Source organism: Mandrillus leucophaeus, unplaced genomic scaffold, assembly GCF_000951045.1.
Source record: "Mandrillus leucophaeus isolate KB7577 unplaced genomic scaffold, Mleu.le_1.0 Scaffold3, whole genome shotgun sequence".
Lineage (NCBI taxonomy): Eukaryota > Metazoa > Chordata > Mammalia > Primates > Cercopithecidae > Mandrillus > Mandrillus leucophaeus.
Genome location: NW_012103142.1, coordinates 14,618,653 through 14,642,503, shown reverse-complemented (window position 1 = coordinate 14,642,503; position 23,851 = coordinate 14,618,653). Strand labels below are relative to the sequence as shown.

Genomic DNA, 23,851 nt, shown 5'->3' with positions numbered 1-23,851 from the left:
TCAGCTCAACCCCTGGGCCTTTTAGTATTTGAGCCAATAAATTACTTTTTTTAGCCAAAGCTGAATTGAAATCCTATCACTTATAAATAAAAGGTCCTGACCATTATTCTACATTAAGTCTTTTATACATTTTCAAGACAGGGTCTCTGTCACCCAGGCTTGAGTGCAGTGGCACAATCTCGGCTCACTGCAACCTCCGCCTCTTGGGCTGAAGCGATTCTTGTGCCTCAGCCTCCCAAGGAGCTGGGATTACAGGTGTGCATCCGGCTAATTTTTAAATATTTTTGTAGAGATGGGGTTTTACTATGTTACCCAGGCTGGTTTCAAACTCCAGAGCTCAAGAGATCTGCTCACCTCTGCCTCCCAAAGTGCTGGGATTATAGGCGTGAGCCACCGCGCCTGGCCCTTTTATACATTTTCTCTAATGGCAATGAAGAGCTATGGAAGGGTTTTAAATAGGAGAATGACATCACAATGCTGGAGTTATATAAAGTTTACCCACATTAAAGTATAGGGAAGTAAGTTTTAATAAGGCAAGAATGGATAGGTACATTTGATTGCACTGGGGGAAACAGCCATGGACAAAGTGAACAAACACCCTTGCTCTCTGTTGTGGGATGAGACAATAAAGTAAACTACATGGTGTTTCAGATGCACTTGCTCTTGAAGTAAATGCCCTGAAGACAAAGAAGGTAAGGAAAGGGACAGAGAGTACCAGAGGGTAGGGAGGATTAGTTTCTATTAATTTTAAATAGGGTGATCAGGCAAGACCTCTTGATAAGTGGACATTTGAACAGAGACCAAAAGAAAGCATGAGAAAACAAACTTGTAGATAGCTAAGAGAAATTGCCCCAGGCAAAAATACAGTATGCTTTCTAACCCTGAGTCAGGCGTCAGCTTGTGGTGTTAGAGAAACAGCTAGAAGACTGGGCCAGCAGCAGCAGAATATGCAAGGAGTAGCAGAGTCTAGATGATGAAGAGCATCAGAAGCCAGGGGAGGCTTTTGAGCAGAGGAGTGACTGCCCGAGGTTACTATTTAGAACTTAACAGAACTACTGAGAACTCTATTAAGAACTCAATAGTTCTATTAAGAGTAGACTACAAGAAAACAAGGCAAAGCAGTCATCCCGGTAAGCGACGATGACGACTTGAATAAGGGAGTAATGGAGCCCTGGTCAAGTTCTGGATAAATTTTGAAGAATCAACAGGATCAGCCAGCAGACTGAATACAGAATGGTAGAAAGAAATCAAAGACAACTCCAAGGTTTTGAGTGTGAACAATTTAAAGGACAGAGGCACCATTTATAGGGATGTTGAAAAATGAAGATAGCTTTAAATTTTAAAAAATAAGGTAATAGCAAAGATAATCTTGGTAAAATCAGTTTCAAAGGCATAGTGGGGCAAAATGGGAATGGGGTAGATATGGAAAAACCAGTTGTGAGGCCTCTATAGTGGTCCAGTTGGAGGGAATAAATAATACTTGGACAACAGAATGGCTCCAGGGATGGAGAAAAGTATATGAGTCTGAGATATATCTGGAAGATGGAATGACTGGATTTGGTGACTGCTTGGATATAAGCAATGGAGCAAATGAAAAAGAAGAGCCAAAAATCATGCCTAGGTTTCTGCTTGTACAGCTGAAAGAGTGGTGATATATTTTTGAGATTATGAAGAATGTAGAAAGAATGGTGTGAAAGAAGAGCTTCTAGCTTCTTTCTCACACAAAGATTGACTTCCTTTGATGTTTAGGTGCTATATTACTGGAACCCTCAAAAATGCTATTTATATTCCAGTGACAAGTTTTAAGAACACCAATAGCGTGTTAATATCTGTGTTTCAAATAAATCACTCTGGATACCAGGCACATATTTGAGGATGGAGGAGGAGATGAGTTAGATGGCTGTGGCAGTGGTCCAGCTGAGAGGTTTTCAAGGCTGATGGTGTACAAATGGTCATCTTAAGGATACTAAAGTAGTAGGTATTGGAGTGGAAAACTTTTAAGAAATATTTGGGAGACAGAATTGGTAAGTGAATATGAGAAGTGAGGGGTAGGGATGAGTTAAGAGAACATTCAGGTTTCCAGCCTGGGGTGTTAGGAATGGGAGCAGGATTGCCAGGGGAAAGATTTGGACAGTCTGGATATAACAACGATCAGATAGCTGTATCTATCGGTTTTAATCTTAAAGGAAAGTCTGGACTAGAGAGGAGGACCTTAGAAATAGTTTGGCCTTGTCTCCTTATTGTCACAATTTGCCTATTTTAGTAAATCCTTTTCATACATCACTGCAGAATGAAGCAAAAATGCTCTGTGGAAAATATTCAATTACGACCTAGAACATCTATACAGCCGGTCAACAATATATGGTCACCAATACATTATAAATAAAAATAAAACATAAATTTTCACTTGTCTAATTTATGTGCTTTTAACTATGAAGGCAATTAGGACTTTTTAGAATTTAACAAAGTTTCCATTACCTCCCATATTCACCAGCGCTGCTCTTTGTATATTGGGTACCCAGCCTGCCCACAGCCCACGTATTCCTCCTTCAGCTAATATTTTTGCAAATGCATGATGTACACCACGAAATCTAAGGAGAATAATAACGAAATGTGAAAACTCCATATATTCCTGTGTATGAAATGCAACTGGATCAGCTTCACTTATAGCTCTTATAATCTGGAGTAAGTAACATCCAGATATAATTTATCCAGAATTATTAGAAATTGAAGCAATCTACATAAGTCTAATTTACAGATAAACATAATAATCCTTTAGAAAAAAGGCCAACATTTGACTTAAACATTTTTAACGGAAATCTTTATAAACTGTGTCATCTTCTCAAGATTATTAAACAGATAAAAATACCTTTCTGATATTTTATATTATCACTACACATATTAATTATAGGAGAAAGCCAAAGGTTATCAGACTTCTGGATTAATTTTACTGGTGATGGAAGGGACCTGCAAATTTTTAGAGTTCATCAAATAATGACATTAACAACAATTAATCTCATAAAAAATGACAGACTAAGAAGTAAAAAGGACAATTGCATAATAAGAGTTCTTAAAGTGGAAGAATTTTAGCTTCAAGAAAATTTAGTAGACTATCTTGCTCATTTCTCCCTAGATAGATGAAGAATGGTGCTGAAGAAGCATAAACCAAATATGGAAACCTCTGGCATTAAAAAAAAGTCTGAGCTTTATGCAGTCAGAAAAACCTGAAGTCAAATGCCACCTTCACCACTTACTCGCCTGTGTGGCTTTTACTCAGGTATCACACTCTCTGAATCTCACCAAAAAGACAATGTCACATATTTATTGGACACACATAATTGCTGTTATGCTACATGAGAAGTTATGATCATGAATGATGATCACTGTAACTAAAATTTATGGAGCACTAAATGCCAAGTATTTAATATACATGGCATACATTTTAATACTGAAAACTCATGAGATAGATAATATGATTCTAATTTACGTTTGAGAAAACCAAGGCTTAAAATGGGCAAGGAACTTGACTATGATTACAAAGCTAAGATGTGGTAAAGACTGGCTTTGAATCCCAGGCTGTCTGATCTCGATGTTCATGCTCTTTACTATAGTATATAGACTTGTCCCCATTACAGGTTAATATAAAGAGTTTGATTATTAAAATGCACTACATTAGGTGTATTCAAACCAAAAATTTCCAACATTAAGAACAGAGAGGAAAAAACTGAGGGATCAGTTAAAAACTCAGATATTTCTGGATCCTAATAACTAGTTTTCTCCTCCTATCCAAGAAGGCAGCGTGACTTCTCCCTGTTACTTAGTCATTAGAAGTTGTTATAAGATGACAAACTGGGCCCTGGGGTTCTATAAACTGCTTGGTTAAGTCACAGTGGTACCCTTTTCTCCTGTGCTGTGCATGTTCTCTCCATGTTTTGAAGGTTGAAGGGGACCCTGGGCTGCAGTAGCCCAGCCTCCTTTTCCACTGAGTCAGCTACACGAAGAGGGGCAGAGAGCAGTGGTCAGTGGTGAAGATGGCCCCAAACCCTCCTTTGCCTCTGGCTCAGCTGCAGACCTGGAGTGTTCGGAGGAGCAGCTCCCTTTGTACTCAGCTCAAGTCATCCTGTACTTCCCTTTTTTGTGGGAAAGGTCTATCCATCTGCATGATTTTGTCCCTTTCCCAGGGGAAACCAAGTAGTATTTTAATAAACTGTTGAACATGGAACCCTTGAAAGAAAGTCGGATTTTAATAATATAGTGTAATGCAATGGGAGGATTTTATATACCATAAGCCATACTTAAAAATTCCTTTAAATTAGGGAAAAAGAGGGCTTCAAGATGAAGAAGGAATTAGATTCAACAAGAAAGTTGGGACAATATGCAACGTTAACCCTGCTACTCTCCTCCTGCAGGGTGAAGGGAATGAAAGCAAGGTTTTTCACACTAATGAGCAGCCAGGCATGTTAACCATCATGACAGCCTTTTGAGGGAGTTTATAAAGATGAAAACCCAAGAGACCAGAAATGTTAAGTACTTCCACAACACCAAGCCACAATGGCAAAACTGAGATTCATACCAGGGCAAGTTTTAATAATCAAACTGTTTATGTTAACCTGCAGTAGGGGACAAGTCTAGCCTTGGCTGGAAAAACCAGCAAAGAATATCACACACATATTATTTGTCTGGTATAGAACATGTACACTTTCTAGTGCAAAGAAAAGATCCAGCTTAGTTTTCCTCTTAATGAACTTCCAAATTAAAAAAGTCAGAAGTAATATCTTTACTGCATATTGGATGATAATTCTACCAGGTACATGTTAAAAATATGATGGTGGCCAAGGGAAAAAGAGAAGTATTGGTTAATTGGAGAACTTACCGCAATGGTTTTCCTTCCAGTTTCCTTTTTCCTTCCATTTGCATCTGAACCTTCACTAGGTCAGTTGGATTGGCTAAAAACTGGCCAATAACACCAGCCATCATCCCTCCAATGACTGATTTCCTAATTGTAGAAGGAAATTGTTTTTAAAGTTTCCATTAATTTCATGAATTTTACAGTGAACCAATACTGAGCTAGTACAGGGCCTAGGTAAGAGATTTCAGATCAAGTAAAGAAAAGGGTATACCCAAGTAAGTCACAGAGTAAACAGTTTGACTATTTACTGATGGGAAGTTAAAGGAGTATAAGGAGTGAAAATTTCAGGCCTTATATGGCCTGAAATCCAAAGGAAAGAGCAGTTGTTTCAAAGATATACACATCTGAATTGATAATTGTAGTTTAACTCCAACTACAGGGGAATCAAAACTGCGTAGATGTAGTCAGCCTAACAGACAAAGGCTAGACTCCAGTCACCTTTAACCCAGATTACTGCAGTAGTCTCGGGGAAAATAAATATTTTATTTCCTTTTACTTTAAAATAACTTGAAGAACTATAAAAGGGTATAAAAGAAAAGTCTCCTTCTGACCCCTATGCCCAGCTCCCCTCCAGTGAAGCAATCACAACTACTATTTTATTATACCCCTTGCCAGATATAATAACAAATTCACTGAATGCTCATGTCAGGCACTGTTCTGAGCATTTTAAAAATACCATTTAATTCTCATATCAACCCTCGTGACAGTGCTGTCATTCTCTCTGTCAGATGAGGAAACTGAAGCACGGAGCAGTTGAATGACAGCTCAAATCACACAACGAATGAGTGGGACAGCCAAGATGTGAATCCAGACAGCCTACATGCAGAGCCCACAGTCTTAAACATTAAGTTATGACTGACAGTTTGTGCATACACAAGCATATCTGTACAAATGTTCCTTTGTAAAAGCACTAATATAGAATGTCAAGTTGTACAGTGTTCTACACTATTTTCTTAACAACATATCTTAAAGGTTATCCCTATCAGATCATATAGAGCAGCCTCATTCTTTTTAATAGTTCGATAGTATTTCATTTTATGGATATGCCATAATTTATTTAACTAGCATAATTTTAAGAAATGTGAACATTTACATAACATTTGCTAGAGCCTGTCAAATTGCTTTCCAGAAAACCTTTATCAATTTGCACTTCCACCAGCAACCTATGAAAATGCCTGTTTCTCCACACAATGATAAGCACAGTATAGTATCACATTTTCTTCTCTTTGCATCTCTCATAACCACTCTTTTCTCTGTATTTTTTACATAATTCTAATTGTTTATTCATCGACTGTTACTGTAAGCTGAATGACAGCAGGATTATTTCTTTTTCATTACTACAGCCTCAGTATTAAGTATAAGACTGGCATATCATAATTACCGAATAAATTGTTCTGATTGGGTCAAAAGGACGTTAAACCTACCCCCCCTGAAAGTTCTGGTATAATATTTCCTTTGAACTTTTTACTTAAACCTTTGCCTTCTGGAAGAAATTCCAAAATGCAAGGACTATTAATCTTCTATTCCATAACTGACTTTGGGAAAGCAATTAGTATAGCTTAGTACATTACAATTTTTCAAAAACAGAATAAAGAAATGTGGCCTGAAAGGTGAAACTATATATTGCCCTTTTTTTTATAGTTGTGACTTGGATTTTTTTAACACTAAGAAAGATTTTATAGGCATCTTTCCATGCTAGTCACATGAAACCTACCTCATGCTTTCGATAGCTGTGTTATGCCATAAATATATCATAACCTACTTAACTGCTTCCAATCAATAGTTTAAATTAAAAAAAATTTTTTCTATCATCAACACTGCTACAGTCAATATCTTTGTGTCTATCTTTTTGCATATGTAGAAGCATTTATAAATGATTATAATCACAAAGGGTTAAAGGGTTACACATTCAAAAATGTTAACAAGTAATTTATGCTCCAGAAAGACTATTATAACTTATATTTCCACTAACAGCTTAAAGTTAGTTTTAATTAATCCCCTTGATTATTGGTGAGTTTGAACATTTTAATGTTTAAGGAACATGTATATTTCTTTTGTGAACTGCCTATTGGAATCTTTTCCTTAGTTTATTGTGTTTTCCCCCCACCTCTATATATATATATATACACACACACATATATACACACATATATACACACACACACACACTTACACTCTCTCTCTCTATACACACACACACACACACACACACACACAGAGGTGAAGAACAGTTTGGTATGTGCAGGCAGTGGAATCTTTCAGCTCATTAGTGCACCACTCTTTGCAAGAGAATCAATGAATTGCTTAGTTCTCTGAAGGCATAGGTCAGATTTTGCAGATCTTCTAAGTCACATTCCAAAATTTCCACTTTATTTTGTGGGTGATTAGAAGCCAGTGACAAGTTTTAAGAACACCAATAGCGTGTTAATATCTGTGTTTCAAATAAATCACTCCGGATACCGGGTACACATTTGAGGATGAAGGAGGAGACAAGTTAAGATGGCTGTGGCAGTGGTCCAGCTGAGAGGTTATATATTATAATTATATACATAAAATTTTTTATTTTTATTTTTTATTTTTTGAGACAGAGCCTTGCTCTGTTGCCCAGCCTGGAGTGCAATAGTGCAATCTCAGTTCACAGCAACCTCCGCCTCCCGGGTTCAAGCGATTCTCCTGCCTCTGCTTCCTGTGTAGCTGGGATTACAGGCCCCCACCACCACACCCAGCTAATTTTTTGTATTTTTAGTAGAGACAGGGGTTTGCCACGTTGGCCAGGCTGGTCTCGAACTTCTGACCTCAGGTGATCCGCCCACCTTGGCCTCCCAAAATGCTGGGATTACAGGCATGAGCCACCGTGCCCAGCCTGTGTTTTCTATATTTCTATTTATTTATAGGCACTCTATGTGTATTATTTATAGTAACCGATTTTTTCAGTTTCTGTTAAATAATATACACTTACATTAATCATCTCACCTAGTCCTATAAAAACACTTAATGGTTAGTGTTACTTCTATAGCTGCAAAAACTGAAGATAAAAAAGGTGAAGCAGTTTGTCCAGGTTATACAGTAGTAGAGCAGGAATTTGAGCCCATCCCTGACTGACTCTAAAGCCGAGAGTTCTTAACAAAAAGAGAAATAAAAAGGTACTCCATAAGAATTCTTTCAACAGTAAAATATTAAATATCTCTATATATGCACCTTATATATGTATGTACATGTATGTCTGTATACCATGTGCAGTAAATGCTTAATTATCTGGACTTATATTGTAATTATTTATTATTTTAAGTCCATAACTTAAGGCAATTTGGGTACAAATGTACAATTTTACATAAACCTAATAAACATTAAGGCATTTGGGGCAACAGCATGTTATTTTCAAAACAAAACTTACCAAAGGGGATAATGCTCATCTTCACTCTTGCCAAACACAACCTCTCGGAGATGTTCATATGTGACCATTCGACCTCCGGAGTACACTGTGTAAAAAAGATCATTAAAAAGGTAACTTTGGCTACATGTATCTATATGCTTATGTCTATATAAAATAAGAGGACATTCCAACATGGTCTAGTCAATCTCTCTAGCTGTGTCTTTGTCTCATGGGGCCAATGCTTCTGACATGTGGGTTTCTTGATGCTTCTCCAAATGGGGCATGTTCTTTTCAGACTCTTGCCTTCCCACACACTGTCTGATCTTTCCAAAATGAATTCTCCCTTCTCTGCTTTACTAACATGTCCTTGTCTTTCAGGACTCAACTCAAAAACATGTTTTTCAGAAAGTGCTCTCTGACCTTTTGATCATATTGATTAGAAATTAGCTTTTCTTGCTTATCTTTCCATCAGACCATGAGCTTCTCTAGGCAGGCTCTGTGTGTTTGTTTTACTTACCCCAGGTGCCCTAGTACATACCTTGGTGCACAGCAGGTATTTTCATTACATAAAGATACATAATTTCATTGGAGAATTTATTGTAATTTTCAGCCAAGTATCAAACATATGAAATGAATCTTAGCTGTAAAACAATACAATGAACAACAAACTACAAATGAAAGGAAATGAAACTCAAAATAATAATGGGATGCAAAGGAGAAAATATTTTTAAAACGATGGAAAACAAAATAATTAAAATCAACACATGGTATTTGTATAGAGAGCTTTTCTTAATGTTTTAGAAAGTTGATGAAATATTTTAAGATACTCAAAAATATACAACTTGCAAAACCAGTAACAGTCTCTGCACACAATTCTAGAAAGTTTTTGATGATACACCCTAACTTACTCATCTGGAGAACTGAGTCTTTAAAAATATGAAGCCAGCAAATATCAGAAATTAGAACTGAGCACTTTTCTGATCAAGCATCCTTTCATGCTTCAGGAAACATTATGAGGAGAAAAATGCCAAACCTATCCTACCTCCTTTAAAGCCAATTTTATATTCTCCTGTACACAAGCTAAAAAGTCAAGTCCTCCTCTTGTGAATGTCACTGTGGAAGCAGAGCAGAAAAATGTTCTCACTGGCATAGTTGCAACCATCTTCCTTTAAGGGTGACTAAAGCCCACACAGCTAGTTAGGTAGCCTTGGAACTGGGGCAAAAATCACCTGTGTTGCATTTACACTATAGCCAGTGTTGGATTAGGCAGTGAACTCTGTTCTCTTTCAGGGTAGCCTGGTCTTAGATTATGAGACAGAGACTCATGAGATTTGGCACTGTAATAAATATATGTTAGTTTTCAAAAAATATGAAAAATTTAAATGTGTTTAAAGTTCTTAAGTGAAGAAAAATGATATCAGCTATTCATTTTTTCTTTCTTAAACCTATACAAATTTTTATTAAGAAAATTTTCAAACACTGAAGAGTAAATAATATATAACTCCCTCTATCTCTACCTATTGAGATTTATCAACCACTAACATTTCTGCCATATTTCCTTAATTCCTTAATTGTCTAACTTTTTAAATTTATTTTGTATTCTTTTGAGACAGAGTTTCACTCTTGTCACCCAGGCTGGAGTGCAATGGCATGATCTTGGCTCACCGCAACCTCCACCTCCTGGGTTCAAGCGATTTTCCTGCCTCAGCCTCTTGAGTAGCTGGGGCTACAGAAATGCACCACCATGCCCAGCTAATTTTTGTATTTTTAGTAGAGACAGGGTTTCACCATGTTGGCCAGGCTAGTCTCGAACTCCTGACCTCACGTGATCTACCCGCCTGTGCCTCCCAAAGTGCTGGATTACAGGCGTGAGCCACAGCACCCGGCCCAATTTAATTCTTTTAGAGATGGGGTCTTGTGTTGTTGCCCAGGCTGGAGTGCAGTGGCAGGATCAAAGCTCACTGCCATCTTGAATTCCTGGGTTCAAGGTGTTTTCACACTTCAGCCTCCTGAGTAGTGGGGACTACAGTCATGTGCCACTTTGCCTGGCTAATTTTCTTACTCTTTGTAGAGACAGGGTCTTGCCATCTTGCTCAGGCTGGTCTCGAACTCCTGGGCTCAAGCAATTATCCTGCCTTGGCTTTCCAAACTGCTGGGATTATAGGCATAAGCCACCATACCTGGCTTGCTTCATTGTTTTTTGCTTAATTAATATTTTAAAGTGGTTTACAGACTTCATGACAGTTCATCCCTAAATACGTGAGTATGCGTTTCTAAAAATTTAGGACAGTAACTTCTTAATAATAATTGGTAGTTAATTTTTTTCTTCTTAAGAGACTGTATGTGTTCTGGCCAGGCACATTGGCTCATGCCTGTAATCCTAGCACTTTGGGAGGCCAAGGCAGGTGGATCACCTGAGGTCAGGAGTTTTGGACCAGCCTGATCAATATGGTGAAACCCTGTCTCTACTAAAAATACAAAAATTTCATGAAGAGTTCAAGACTAGCCTGACCAACGTGGTGAAACCCCATCTCTACTAAAAATACAAAAATTAGCCAGGTGTGGTGGTGTGCGCCTGTAATCCTAGCTACTCAGGAGGCTGAGGCAGGAGAATTGCTTGAACCTGGGAGATGGAGGTTGCAGTGAGCTGAGGTCACACCACTGTGCTATAGCCTGGGCAACAGAGAGAGACTCTCTCAAAACAAAAAAAAAGGAAAAAAGAAAAAAAATTAGCTGGGTGTGGTGGCGTGCACCTGTAGTCCCAGCTACTCGGGAGGCTGAGTCAGGAGAATTGCTTGAACCTGGGAGGTGGAGGTTGCAGTGAGCCGAGATGGCACCACTGCACTACAGCCTGGGCAATAGAGTGCAACTCTCAAAAAATAAATAAATAAATAAAATAGATAAATAAATAAATAATAATAAAAAAAGACTATGTGCTGTATGTGTTCAGTTATTGCATCGGTAGGAGAAAAAAACTAGCTTGTTTTTGGACAAACAGAAAAGCACAGGAGACAAACACATAACTCATAACAAACTTACCAGCTAGAATCAAGATAAATACCTACGTGTCTGTAAATGGCCGGTGTCACTCCTTGCCAAAGCTTTAGAAAGCCCTCCTCTTGAATGATCCCTAGGGCTGTGCGCACCATTCCCCTATAGGGGGCAGATTCTCTTGCACCGTCTCCCAACCGAGCAAGAGCTGCTTCTCCTTGCATTTGGAGTCGAGTTTTTGTGAGATCCAGGGGAAAGGTTGCTAACAAAAACACAAATGCAGGGAAAAACCCACAACATTCAGAGAAACAAAAAAAAATCTAAAATTATAGGAGTAATATTTTCCCAAGACTGGTTGTTCTCAAATTTTAGAATATAACAGAATCAGCTAGGGAGATTTTAAAAATTAGAAATTTCCTAGCCCCATGCCCATGGATTCTAATTCAGTAGGTTGAAGAGAGTTTAGAAACTTGATTCTCACACAGTTCCAAATTTAAGAATCACTACGCAAGAGCATCTCGTACCACTGGCAAAAATAAAATAAAATAAAATAAAATAAAAATGACAAGCCTTGGGTTCTTTCTATTCAGAAATTTCACTTTAATATCTGTTAGTCATTAATTTTTGCTTTTCAATGGGAAATAATTTATCCATATTCTGTACCATCCTCTTGACTGCAGCCATGATTATTTGAGATCTAATGTAACATTAGAATACTGCACTATATATTCTTATGTACTACAATAAATGCTAGAGGAAGCTGAATTCTATAATTTCATGGATGATGTTCACATGCAGATGAATCACTGACATGATGTTTGAGATGCAGAAGATGTAATGGAGTTTATAATGTTATCTTTTATATGCAAGGGTCACAAACTCAATATTCTTTCAATTAAAGCATATATGGAATTATTTTTCCAGCACTAAATTATATGCAAGGCCTACTCATGGCCTCCTTACAAGTACTAACTGTATTTTGGAAAAATTTTTTGGTTTTAAATTTTAAATTAGAGATAGGCCTTTTACCTTAATGCAGTTAAGCTACATGGCCTACATAAGGAAGATAAAGCTCATAACTTTATAAAGAAACTGTCCTGAATAATTAAAATAATGATGTTCAGACAACTTCATGAACATTACTCACATTATATGAGACTTTTCAATGACCACCACCCGACACAAAACCTTAGTATACCTTTTCCAAGAGAAAACAATGTGGGGAAGGGAAGTGAATATTAAATCTTACCACTGGTTTTTGGAAAAGTTAGTATCTTGCTGACAGTTTCCCTAGAACAGAAGTAGCTTGCATAGACTTCAAACAATGTTTTATTGACATATGAAACCTGAAAAATCTTAATAGGATTCTCCATATTATACAGATTATGTCTTTCAAAATAAGTTTTATTTTTTTGCTGGTTTCCTAAATGATGCTTCAGGTTCCTGAAGTGATTTGTACTTAAAACCATCCCACATTTTGATTTCCATCCACTCTCCCCACACCACTCTCTCCATGAATTTTTAACGAGGAACAGTCCTGTATAAAAGCCATTGAGTCGCAGGGGGGACATATCAGTTAAAAATAAAACCTGGAAATATCATTCAGCAATCTGCTTTTAGATCTTTTTAAGCTGATGAATTTTATTTCAGTAAAAACAATGAAAATTAAAAATTCTCCATCATTTTCGAAAGGAGAGACATTAAAAAATAGAGGGGCTAAAAGGCAAAATGGAAGAGCACAAAACAACCGATCATGGCTGGCTATGCTAGAATTAAAAAATCAACTCTTAAAATAGGACCAACTAACATTTACAAATGATAACGCATCAGAACTGTTCTTTTTATTTTTTTGTAACAGGCAAGAAAATATAAGGGTAATCTTAAAATACACAGTTAAGGCTTCACAGGAAACACATGAGTACACTACTCACAAAATCCTTGGAATAAACGCTACTTGCTCATTCAAGGGCATCATCATTCCGCTCTAGATGGCCTCTTAAAGTTTTTTCTGACTCATTTAGGCAGATGTGGCTGCTCTTCTATGCTTTTATGACACCTAATAATATCTTCATTATAACAAGTAGCACATTATAATTCTCTTTCTCTGTCTCCCCAGCAGCCTGTAAGAAGGTCAGAACTGGGTCTTTTCAAATATATATCCACAGTCCCTGGTATTGTAGTAATTATAAAAATGTCGCAGCTAATTGGTGTCCTGCCTTGGGTTTAGCAATCATATATTACTGACTTCTCAGAATCCTGCAAGGCAAACAGTATAGATGAATTACACTCAGAGAGGTCAAGTAACTGGCGGATGCTTAAGTCAATGCTCTGTGAGTGGCAGGTTAATAACGGAAGTCCCACAAGGTAGGTCCACAACTTGGACCCACAAGATAATGACAGTGTGGCTGTGTAAGGCTATAAACCACAGAGATTATCTCAGTAACGATGGAAAACAGATTACGTTTTTAGAAAGGTCATCCTCATGAAAAGGAAAATGATTCCTACAGAGGAATGACAGCTGGCGAGGCTTCTCAAAGTACAACATTCAAGCACCACAGCACATGCCTAAGGGAAGCATTAGACGAGATTAGAAGGAAGAGGCCGTGGAGACCTCAATCCCTCCTCCTCCCACCGCGGGCCTGGCCTCCACCACCACCTCCGCCAGGCGGGCGTGGAAGGGGCGACCTCTCCGATGCGCACTGCCGGGCGCCAAGCCGCCCGCGCTCCCTCCCCCAGCGCGGCGCGTGCCACTGGCCCGGGAGGCCCAGGCGTGGGCAGCCGGGTACCTAGCTCGGCCACGGTGGCCGCGCAGCCGGACAGTAGGAACTTGCTCGCTCGGGGCCATCTCTGGGTCAGCGGCAAAAGCCTCTCCTCCTCCGGGACGGACATTCAGCAGCAGGGCAAGGCGAAAACGCACCCCTTCTCGCCGCTGCACCGCGCCGCGGCTGCCGCTTCCCTGCCAGGGCGGCCCCTTTTCAACCGGCGAGTGGCCGGGTGAGGACCATTTCTCTCCTTCGGCTCGGCCGGGCGGACCCGCAACCTTCCTAGCAGTCCCAGGCTGGAGTGGTTCAGCTGCCCCCTGCACCCCAGAATAGGAAAACACAGCGGAGCCCAGGAGGTTACTGGGCAATGTAGTCCGCCCGGCTCCGCGACGTCTCTGATTGGCCGGCCGCGGGGCCCGCTGCGGCTCCGCCCCCGGTCTCCATAGCAACGCGACTAGTTCTAGCCCGTCAGTCCTAGCCCTGCCCTGCCCCTCCCTGCATTTTTTCCGCGCTGGCTGAGATTCAAAGAGAAGTGGAGGTGGGAGGGAACGACAATGCAAAAATCACCTAAAAATTGGGACAGAGAAAGGAAGCTACATTTACGAAGGAGAGCTGCAAAAGTTGCAGCAGAAAGATTGGGAGTCCCGGCAGGTTCCGTAGCCCGTAAAAAAGAAGCAAGTGCCAGGACGGCAGGACTATTTCACACTTCTCTGATTCTGGAAGGTGCTGGACAAAAACATGGAACTAATTTTCCCAACAGTGATTATAATCCTGGGTTGCCTTGCTCTGTTCTTACTCCTTCAGCGGAAGAATTTGCGTAGACCCCCGTGCATCAGGGGCTGGATTCCTTGGATTGGAGTTGGATTTGAGTTTGGGAAAGCCCCTCTAGAATTTATAGAGAAAGCAAGAATCAAGGTATGTGGTCGTGGCAGGCGGGGTCTCCAGAGTAGACACTGCTTTCTTCTTAAAATTTTCTTTCATTGGCTCCTAAGTGCAGTGCTAGAACACGGGGAACATACCTGCTTGCCTCAACTAAAGGATCTAGTCATTTCTGAAATCCTCTACTAACAATTAACAGCAGTATTCTGTGCAAAATTTTGCGAAAGAAATGACATACAATTGCAGCGTGCATCTACATTTTTGGAAGTAGAGATTAACTTTTCATGTTTTTACTTCATCGAAGTTCCAAATGTATACGTGTTCAGTAAATGTTTGCAGTAATTGGGAAAGATAAAGTGTAATCCAATTTAAGTTTGTGAAAATGAGTAATTCGTATCCAAATCGGAGTTAACACCAAAGTATTGCACAAATTGCTTGCACAGTTGGTTCATACAAAATAAACAGGCTCTGTATTTTTAGCTGACGTTGTTATTTGATGATGATGTGCTCCATTTTCACTACGGCCTGAGGAGACTAGTAATCCTCCTTGTACTAGATGTTTTTGTTTTGAAAGTATCTTTTAAATGTCTGAGCACTTTAAGGAACAGACCTCTATTAATGTCTTTTAAGTTAATTCAATTTAAGTCTTTTATTCAATTTCCAGTCACAAAGATTTTATGATATTTGATTGTCTAATAAATTTGTACCATATTAATTATCATTATTCTTATGAATTATAATACTTTCTGTGGTGACCCGTTTTCCTTCTGGTTAGCCTAATTTGTAGAATGAATTTATACGTAGTAGCATTATTTTGCCACTGATCATTTACCTTCAAAATCTCTGAGATTCCAATTTAGTAAAAAAGGTATAGAAAATTAAAGAGAACTAAGATGAAAATAAAAATAACCCAGCATATCACACCAGAAATACTGTAAAAATTTAGTGTATTTATATTATTTTGGTCTTTTTCCTATGTATTTACAACTATTTAATGAACAACAATGGAATAATAGTGTAATACTCTTTTATGTCCTTTCGACTTTAACATATAATGTTAATAACTTTCCTGTATCATGAAATACTTTGAATCTTCCTTTTATGGCTATATTTTGTCATAGGAGGATACACTAGTTTACTTAAATCTCAATAGTTGGGTTTATAGGTTGCTGCCAACCTTTTTTCTTTCTCTCAACCAATGCTCCAGTGAACATTCTTGCGTGTGTGTGTGCATGTATTGATTGTGTGGTTGTACATTTTGCATTTATCTGATTGTTTACTCAGAATACATTTCTAGGAGTAGAATTGCTGAGTCAAAGGACATGCACATTGAAATTGTTTATATGAAGGTGTTACCTTTGGAAAATGGTGTATGAATATGCAATTTTTATTTTCCATTGACTGTATGGAATTGCCTAACTTCTCATATCCTGGGCCACACTGAATGCCATAATTCTTTGCAATTTTTGCTTGTCTGATAGATGAAAAAATTATATCTCCTAAAGAAATACTCCTTTGTCTCCCACAGCCTTCTTTATGCATATAATTTTGATAATTTTTAAGGAATTTTTTTTACAAGCTTGTGTCAGAAGGCTAAATATTTGTGAGGTCTCTGTTGGTATCCTGACTAAACAAAACAAGTTATTGCTGGACTCCGTGGCTCACACCTGTAATCTCAACACTTTGGGAGGCAGGGGTGGGAGGATTGCTTGAGGCCAGGAATTTAAGACCAGCCTGGGAGATATAGCAAGACGTCATCTCTACAAAAACTAAATATAAAAAAAATTAACCTGGTCCAGTGGCACACGCCTGTAGTCCCAGCTACTCGGGAGGTTGAGTCGGGAGGATTGCTTGAGCTCAGCAGTTCCAGGTTCCAGTAAGCTATGACTGAGCCCCTGCACTCCAGCCTGGGCAACAGAGCAAGACCTTGTCTCTTTAAAAAAAGAATAGGACTGCTTTATTTGATGTTTTACTACTAAAAGCTTTTAAGGTTCACCCCTGCCTCTGGGCAGTATGATTAAAAAAAAAAAAAAAAAAAAAGCCAGGGTGCTCCCACCTTTGGTGCCAGGAGAGATTCAAATAGCACAAACCCCAACCTTCATGCAGGAAGGCTCACACCAGCCTACCCCCTAACCATAATAAAACCGTAAGACCTGTCTCTTTTCACTGTTTTCTCAAATCATTTTCAGATCAGCTTGAGAGGACTGCCCTACTTTCCCCAGAGAAGTCTCATTATGTATGAAATAAACCTCTTCACACCCTCTCGGGGTGTGTGTGTGTGTGTGTGTGTGTGTGTAAATGTAGTCACTGTCTTGACATCCAAACCAAATCTTGGGTGGGAGGTTCCATTCTGAGTTTTTGCAGTGGCTGCAACAGGTACTCAGTAGACTTGATGCGAAATTGCATCTAAGTGGCAACCGCATAAGACACTACTTATGGCATATTGAACCTTCAAGAAAAAACTTCTAAAATTCCATCATTAGCTAATACTCTCAGCTTCTCATGCCCCTCTAGAATACTGAAGAGAGACAACTTTGGTGACCACAAAAAAATCTTCCTATTATTTTTATTTAATCTTTGAATAGATTATGTATTTATATGGTTCAAAAAATTGTAAATATAAAAACTACAGGAAAAGTCCCTTCAACCTCTGTTTCCCTTCCACCTAGTTCTCATTCCTCACTCCCAACCTTGGCAACCCTGTAATTCATTTCTTATATGTTGTTTCATAGTTTCTTTAACTGTATACAAGCAGATAGAATTATGGAATTATTTTCCACCTTATAAGCAAAATATGTCATATTATTCACACTGTTCCTTTGTCAATAGGTTTTTTTTGTTGTTGTTTTTTGTTTTTTTGAGACGGAGTCTCGCGCTGTCGCCCGGGCTGGAGTGCAGTGGCGCGATCTTGGCTCACTGCAAGCTCCGCCTCCCGGGTTCCCGCCATTCTCCTGCCTCAGCCTCCTGAGTAGCTGGGACTACAGGCGCCCGCCGCCGCGCCCGGCTAATTTTTTGTATTTTTAGTAGAGACGGGGTTTCACTGTGGTCTCGATCTCCTGACCTTGTGATCCGCCCGCCTCGGCCTCCCAAAGTGCTGGGATTACAGGCGTGAGCCACCGCGCCCGGCTTCAATAGGTATTTACTCTTTACATGTTAGTACCATATAGAACTCCTAATTCTTTTCTTTGAAGATGCATGGATATGGCTGCATTTATTTAATAAGTTTCCTCATCGACAGACATGGGGTAGTCAGATTTCTAAGATAACCTGCGATGATCCTACAATGATTCCCTTGTGTAATCACCTCCTTTTGAGTGTCAACAAAAGCTAGTGACTCACCTCTAACGAACAGAATATGGCACAAGTGATCTGATGTTACTTCTGTGATTAGGGCTTTCATTTTGATAACAGACTCAATTGCCTTCCTAGTTTACACTCTTTGATGATGAGAGCTGTCATTATAGAGAGGCCTACAAGGCAAGAAATAGAGGGAGGTCCTGGCCAGCCCCAGTAAAAATCAAAGGTCTTCAATCCAATAGCCTGTGAAAAACTAAATTCTGCCACCAACCGTGTCAGCTTTGTAGTGAATACTACTACCCGAGTTGAACCTTGAGATGGCTAGAACCCAATCTTTAGTTACGAAATTCTATTACAAAAGAAAAACTCATATTGCAAACCTGATACTTTGTACTTTATAATTGAGGCAGAGGATTTTGTTTATGCTTCAAATTACCTGGTTATATCTGTCTTTTGTTGATTAGAATTTACCATTTTTTACGCATGAGACATTGATAAAATTTCTGGCACTCTGACTAAGAGAGTTTTTTTAAACACCTAATAGTATAGACAATCTGCAGCTATCTACAAGTATGTATTTTTTGATACAATGGAAACATTATTTGAAAACACAGTGTCCCAAAGTATACTAGGCTGAAGTTCGGTATTTTATAAAAATATTCAATAAATAGTTTAAGTAAATTGTTGGAAAAATATTGGCTCAATAAAGCATCATTATTTTTCAGGTTCTAATGAGGGAAATGGCGTCTACCTCCCACCAACAGGTGTAGAATGTGAAATTCTGAAAATGTGGGCATAGGATCTAAATGTCAAGCAGCCCCCAAAAAGACAAAGTTCCCTACATTAAAATAAGTAAATTAGACAACTTCTGCAGTTTGTCTGCTTAAACAGCTCTTGGGAAGGGCACCTCCTTTAAGCCACTCTAAGTGATATTTGAAGTCTTACCTGTAGTCATCTATGTTGAGTTAAAATCTACTTTCTCTTATATTATTAAAGCTGCACCAACTTTGTTTTGGATACTGTTTGGGTGATACATATTTTTCTATCCCTTTCAATTTTTCAGAGTCTTTATATTTTAACCCAGTCTCTTGAAAAATAAAAGATAGATTGAACCAAATTAAAATAAAAATATAACGTATCACAATTTCTATCACTATGTGCTTATATTAATTAGAAAAGAAAAATCTGAAATTGATAAACTTTCAAGAATCATCTCCTTCTAAAAAAGAGTAAAATAAGCCCAAATAAAGCAGAAGGAAGGAAATAGTAAAGAACAGAAATCAATGAAGTTGAAAATTAAAAAAATAAAATAAGGAAAATCAATGAAAAAAAGAACTGGTTTTTTGAAAAGACCAGTAACATTGCCAGACTTCATGCAGGACTGATAGAGCAAACAAAAATGACCAATGTTTGAATGAAACAGGGAATATCACTGCAGACATCAGAAGGGATGATAAGAAAATACTATGAATAATTCTGCAAACATAAATTTAACAAGTTACATAAAATGGATCAATTCCTAGAAAAACATATTCTAACAAAACTATCCAATATACAATACATAATTTTAATAGCCCTACACTATTAAGAAAATTGAATTTGTAATTTGATAACCTCCCAAAAAGAATTCTCTAGGCCCAGATTGTGTCATTGGAAAACTATACCAAATGTTTAAAAAAGAATTAACTATGAGTTCTATACTATTTCTTCCAGAAAGTAGAAGACATAGAAACATTTCCTAGTCTATTTTATGAAGATGGCATTACCTTGATATCAAGCCACAGATAGTACAGAAGAAAACTACAGACAAATATTACTTATGAATATATTAATAGATGCAAAAATAACAAAATATCAGCAAATAAAATTTATCAGTATATAAGATGAATTACCAAGTGAAGTCTGTCAATCCACGTAAGCTGCTGTATTAACAAGCTAAAGAAGAAAAGGTACATAATTGATGCAGAAAAAGCATTTGACAAAATTCGATATCCATTCCTGATATCCATTCAGGATAAGGAATAGAGGGAAATTTCCTAACTCTATAAAGGACATCTACAAAAATCCTTCAGTTAACAGGACACTTAAATGATTAAAGACTAAATACTTCCATGTGATTGGGAACAAAACAAAGATCTCTGTTGTCACAACTCTTATTCAGTATAGTGCTGGAAATTTTAGCCTGTGCAATAAAGTAAGAAAATAAAATACATATAGATTTGAAAATAAGAAATAAAACTGTCTTAATTTGCAGATGACATGATTGTCTATGTAGAAAATCCCTATGTTAAAAATACATTAACATTTATAATAACTCAAGAAATATTTAGGTATAAATCTAACAAAACATATAGAACTTGTATGCTAAAATCCACAAAACATTGATGAAAAAAAATCAGAGGTCTTAAGGGAGACACATACTGTGTTCCTGATTGGAAAAGTCAACATATTAAAAATGTCAGTTTCCTCCAAACTGATATCCAGGTTTGATGCAAATAGTATTCCCAGCAAGATTTGCTGTAGATATAGACAAGGTTATTCTAAAATTTATATGGAAAGGCAAAGAAACTAAAATAAATAAAACAATTTTGAAAAAGTAGAATAGATTGAGAGGAATCATTCCACTCAATTTCAAGGCCTATTATTAATCAAGACGATGTAGTATTGGCAGAAGGATAGACACAAAGATCAGTGGAACAAAGTAGAGTATCTAGAGGTAGATCCACTCAAGTATGCCAACTGATTTTTGGCAAAGGTGCAGAAACAACTCAATGAAATAAAGATGGCTTTTTTAAACAAATGGTGATGGAGCAATTTGACTCTGTAAGCCAAAACAAACAAAACAGCAACAAAGAACCACCCCCAACACACACACAAAATGAATTTCTACCTAAGTCCTATATCTTACACAAAATTAACTCAAAATAGATAAGAGACTTAAATGTAAAACGTAAAGATATAAAACCTGTAGAAAGAAATATAGAAGAATATCTTCCTAATTTGGAATAGAAAATAGCTCTTAGACTTAACACCAAAAGGATAGTTCATAAAAGGAAAAACTGATAAATTGAACCTCATCAAAATTTAAAAACATTTGCTCTGTAAAAGAGCTCATTAAAAAGAGTTAAAGAAAAGCTACACACTGGGATAAAATATTTGCAAACCACATATCCAACAAAGGACTAATATCTAGAATATATAAAGAACTCTCAACACTCAACAGTATAATACAAAATCCAGTTAGAAAATGGGCAGATGACATAAACAAGATGTATCAATGAAGAGAATATTCAGATGGCAAATAAGCACATGAAAATATGTTCAACATCAATAGTCATCAGAGATAAGCAAATTAAAATCATGAGATACTACTACAACGATAAAAATAGCAACAACACCAAATGTTGGTAAGGATACAGAGAAACTGGATTACTTATACATATGGTGGAAATATAAAATAGTACAGCCGCTCCAGAAAACACTTTCCCAGTTTCTTAAACATCTAAACACACAGCCAACCATATGACCTGGCAATTGCACTTCTAGGAATTTATCACAGAGAAACTTAATGTTTACATAAAAACCCAGATATGGATGTTTATGTTTGTGATAGCACCAAACTGAAAAGAATCTCACTGTCTTTCAACCTTATTCATTTTTATTGTTTTTATTTTTAGAGACAGTCTTGCTGTGTTGCCCTGGCCGGAGTGCAGTGGTGCAAATCATAGCTCGCTGCAACCTCAAAAACTCCTGGGCTCAAGTGATACTCTTGCCTCAGACCCCCAAAGCAGTGAGATTATAGGCATGTCTAGCCCAGCCTTCATAATGTTTAAATAAACGGTCGTACATTCACACTGTGGAGTACTACTCAGAAATATAAAGGAGTGAATGATTGATACACACAATTTGGATGAACATTCAGAGAGTTAACGCTGAATGAAAAGCCAGTCCCCAAAAATTGTATACTACATACTTCCATTTATATAACATAGTGAAATTCAAAGTTATAGAAGTGGAGAACAGATGAGTGTTGCCAAGGATTAAGGAGAAGGTGGGAGTGGGAGAAACAGTGGGGGTGGCTATAAAAGGGCATCATTTAAGATCTTTGTGGTGATGGAAATATTCTGCATCTTGACTGTATCAATGTCAATAGCTTGGTTGTGATACTGTACTATAGTTTTGCAAGATGTTAATACTGGGAAAACAGAGTAATAGATATGTAGGCTGTCTCTGTAACATTTCTTACAACCCCATGTTAATCTACAATTATCTCTAAATAAAAAGTTTAAAAAATATACAAGCACCACTTCTACAACATACCATGTGTGCCTGCCTTTACTTCGTAATACTGAGGCTGCTGATGTTGCATACAAGAAAAGAACAAAAGGAAAGCAAGTACAACAACACAACAACAACAACAAAAACCCTGTTACATAATTTCTAACACTGTGCATGACCATCTTTCACTCTGCAGTTATATTGCTGTTACTTTAAATGCCCCACATCAACAATTATCTCAACTGCTGATTCAATGTATTTGAATGTGGTTAGTCTACACTTGTGGCCAGGTGCTTGTAGATGTTACAAAAAGTTACCTACTAATGGGAAGCTAAGAATTCTCATTTGAACAAAACTTTAGCAGTGAAAATAAATCATCTTCTAAGTACTGGTTAACAAACAATTATAGATACAAATGTTAGAAAGCAATGTAGCTGTCTGGATCACTAATGTACAAAAATGGGACTTCGTTTTTTTGGTGGCTTAATGATTTTTGGGCCTGCAAGTTGCCTAGTACTACCCAACAGTGTGTTGCAGGAGTAATCATGTGCCATCTCCTGGGAGGTAAAGAAATGACTAATACTGAAGTAGTGATGAGCATAAATTATGCCTTGAGATATGTATAATACTGTAATGGAATACGAAAGTATGATGATTTATTTTGATGACAGAGTCATGGAAAAGACTGTGGTTTGTTGCCCACATTCATAATTGAAGAAACAGATAAATTATACTTAGACGCCAATGAAGATGAATGACATATTTTTTTTCCCAGCAAGGTCATAGACCCCTGATATCAAACCCTGTGCTACAGTATGTTTACAGGTTGCTAAGAGTGATCTGATAAAGAGGGGAAAATTAATGATGTAGGAGAGAGAGGCATAAATGTAGAAAAGAGAAGGCAAGAGTGTAGGATCCATAACACAAATGGAGAAGTGTTAACATTTCACAAGGGCAGGAACTTCCATCCATGTTAAGAGGAGGGAACAGATGGAGAATGGGTGCAAACCTTGCAGGATTTAGTCATGAGAAACTGAAACTGCTACTTGATGGCTCCATTTTTCCAGTGAGTTACAAGGCAGGGACACTATGTCAGAGTGGAGAGGCTGGGTAGGTTGAAATAGTCATTACAGGTGAATTTCATTACAGGTGAAATAGTCATTTTGAAAACTAGGAAAGTGAACAGATTAGGAAAGTGTATGGGATTGCAAGACATTGTTGAATAACCATAGATTTCCTGTAAACCAGCTGGCACTTTTGAACTTTCTTGTTGAACAATATTCAGCTATAGGTTGCTTATAAGTCTACTAATATCTTGAAAACAATGTTTAAATGTCACAATGTTGATATAATTTTTAATTA

General features: G+C 37.7%; 2 protein-coding genes across 8 annotated transcripts in view; one reads left to right on the top strand and one right to left on the bottom strand.

Annotated features, from left to right (window-relative positions):
• The window catches only part of SLC25A27 (solute carrier family 25, member 27), a 24,605-nt gene extending 10,169 nt beyond the window's left edge, over window positions 1-14,436 (bottom strand). For 5 of the 6 annotated variants that reach the window (XM_011986863.1, XM_011986865.1, XM_011986866.1 and 2 more), the window contains exons 1-5: window positions 14,060-14,436; window positions 11,344-11,535; window positions 8,304-8,388; window positions 4,874-4,996; window positions 2,479-2,591 (exon numbers count right to left, since the gene is read on the bottom strand). In XM_011986863.1, the coding sequence (XP_011842253.1) occupies window positions 2,479-2,591; window positions 4,874-4,996; window positions 8,304-8,388; window positions 11,344-11,535; window positions 14,060-14,162 (616 nt within the window). In that variant the 5' untranslated portion in view covers window positions 14,163-14,436. Of the gene's footprint in view, window positions 1-2,478; window positions 2,592-4,873; window positions 4,997-8,303; window positions 8,389-8,820; window positions 8,924-11,343; window positions 11,536-14,059 lie in introns of all 6 variants that reach the window. The other variant, XM_011986867.1, reaches the window with a different exon arrangement.
• Window positions 14,437-14,520: 84 nt separating this feature from the next.
• Window positions 14,521-23,851, top strand: part of LOC105544373 (24-hydroxycholesterol 7-alpha-hydroxylase) — a 101,687-nt gene continuing 92,356 nt past the window's right edge. For both annotated transcript variants that reach the window (XM_011986860.1, XM_011986859.1), the window contains exon 1: window positions 14,521-14,950. In XM_011986860.1, coding sequence (XP_011842250.1) covers window positions 14,774-14,950 — 177 coding nt within the window. In that variant the 5' untranslated portion in view covers window positions 14,521-14,773. The remainder of the gene's footprint in view (window positions 14,951-23,851) is intronic.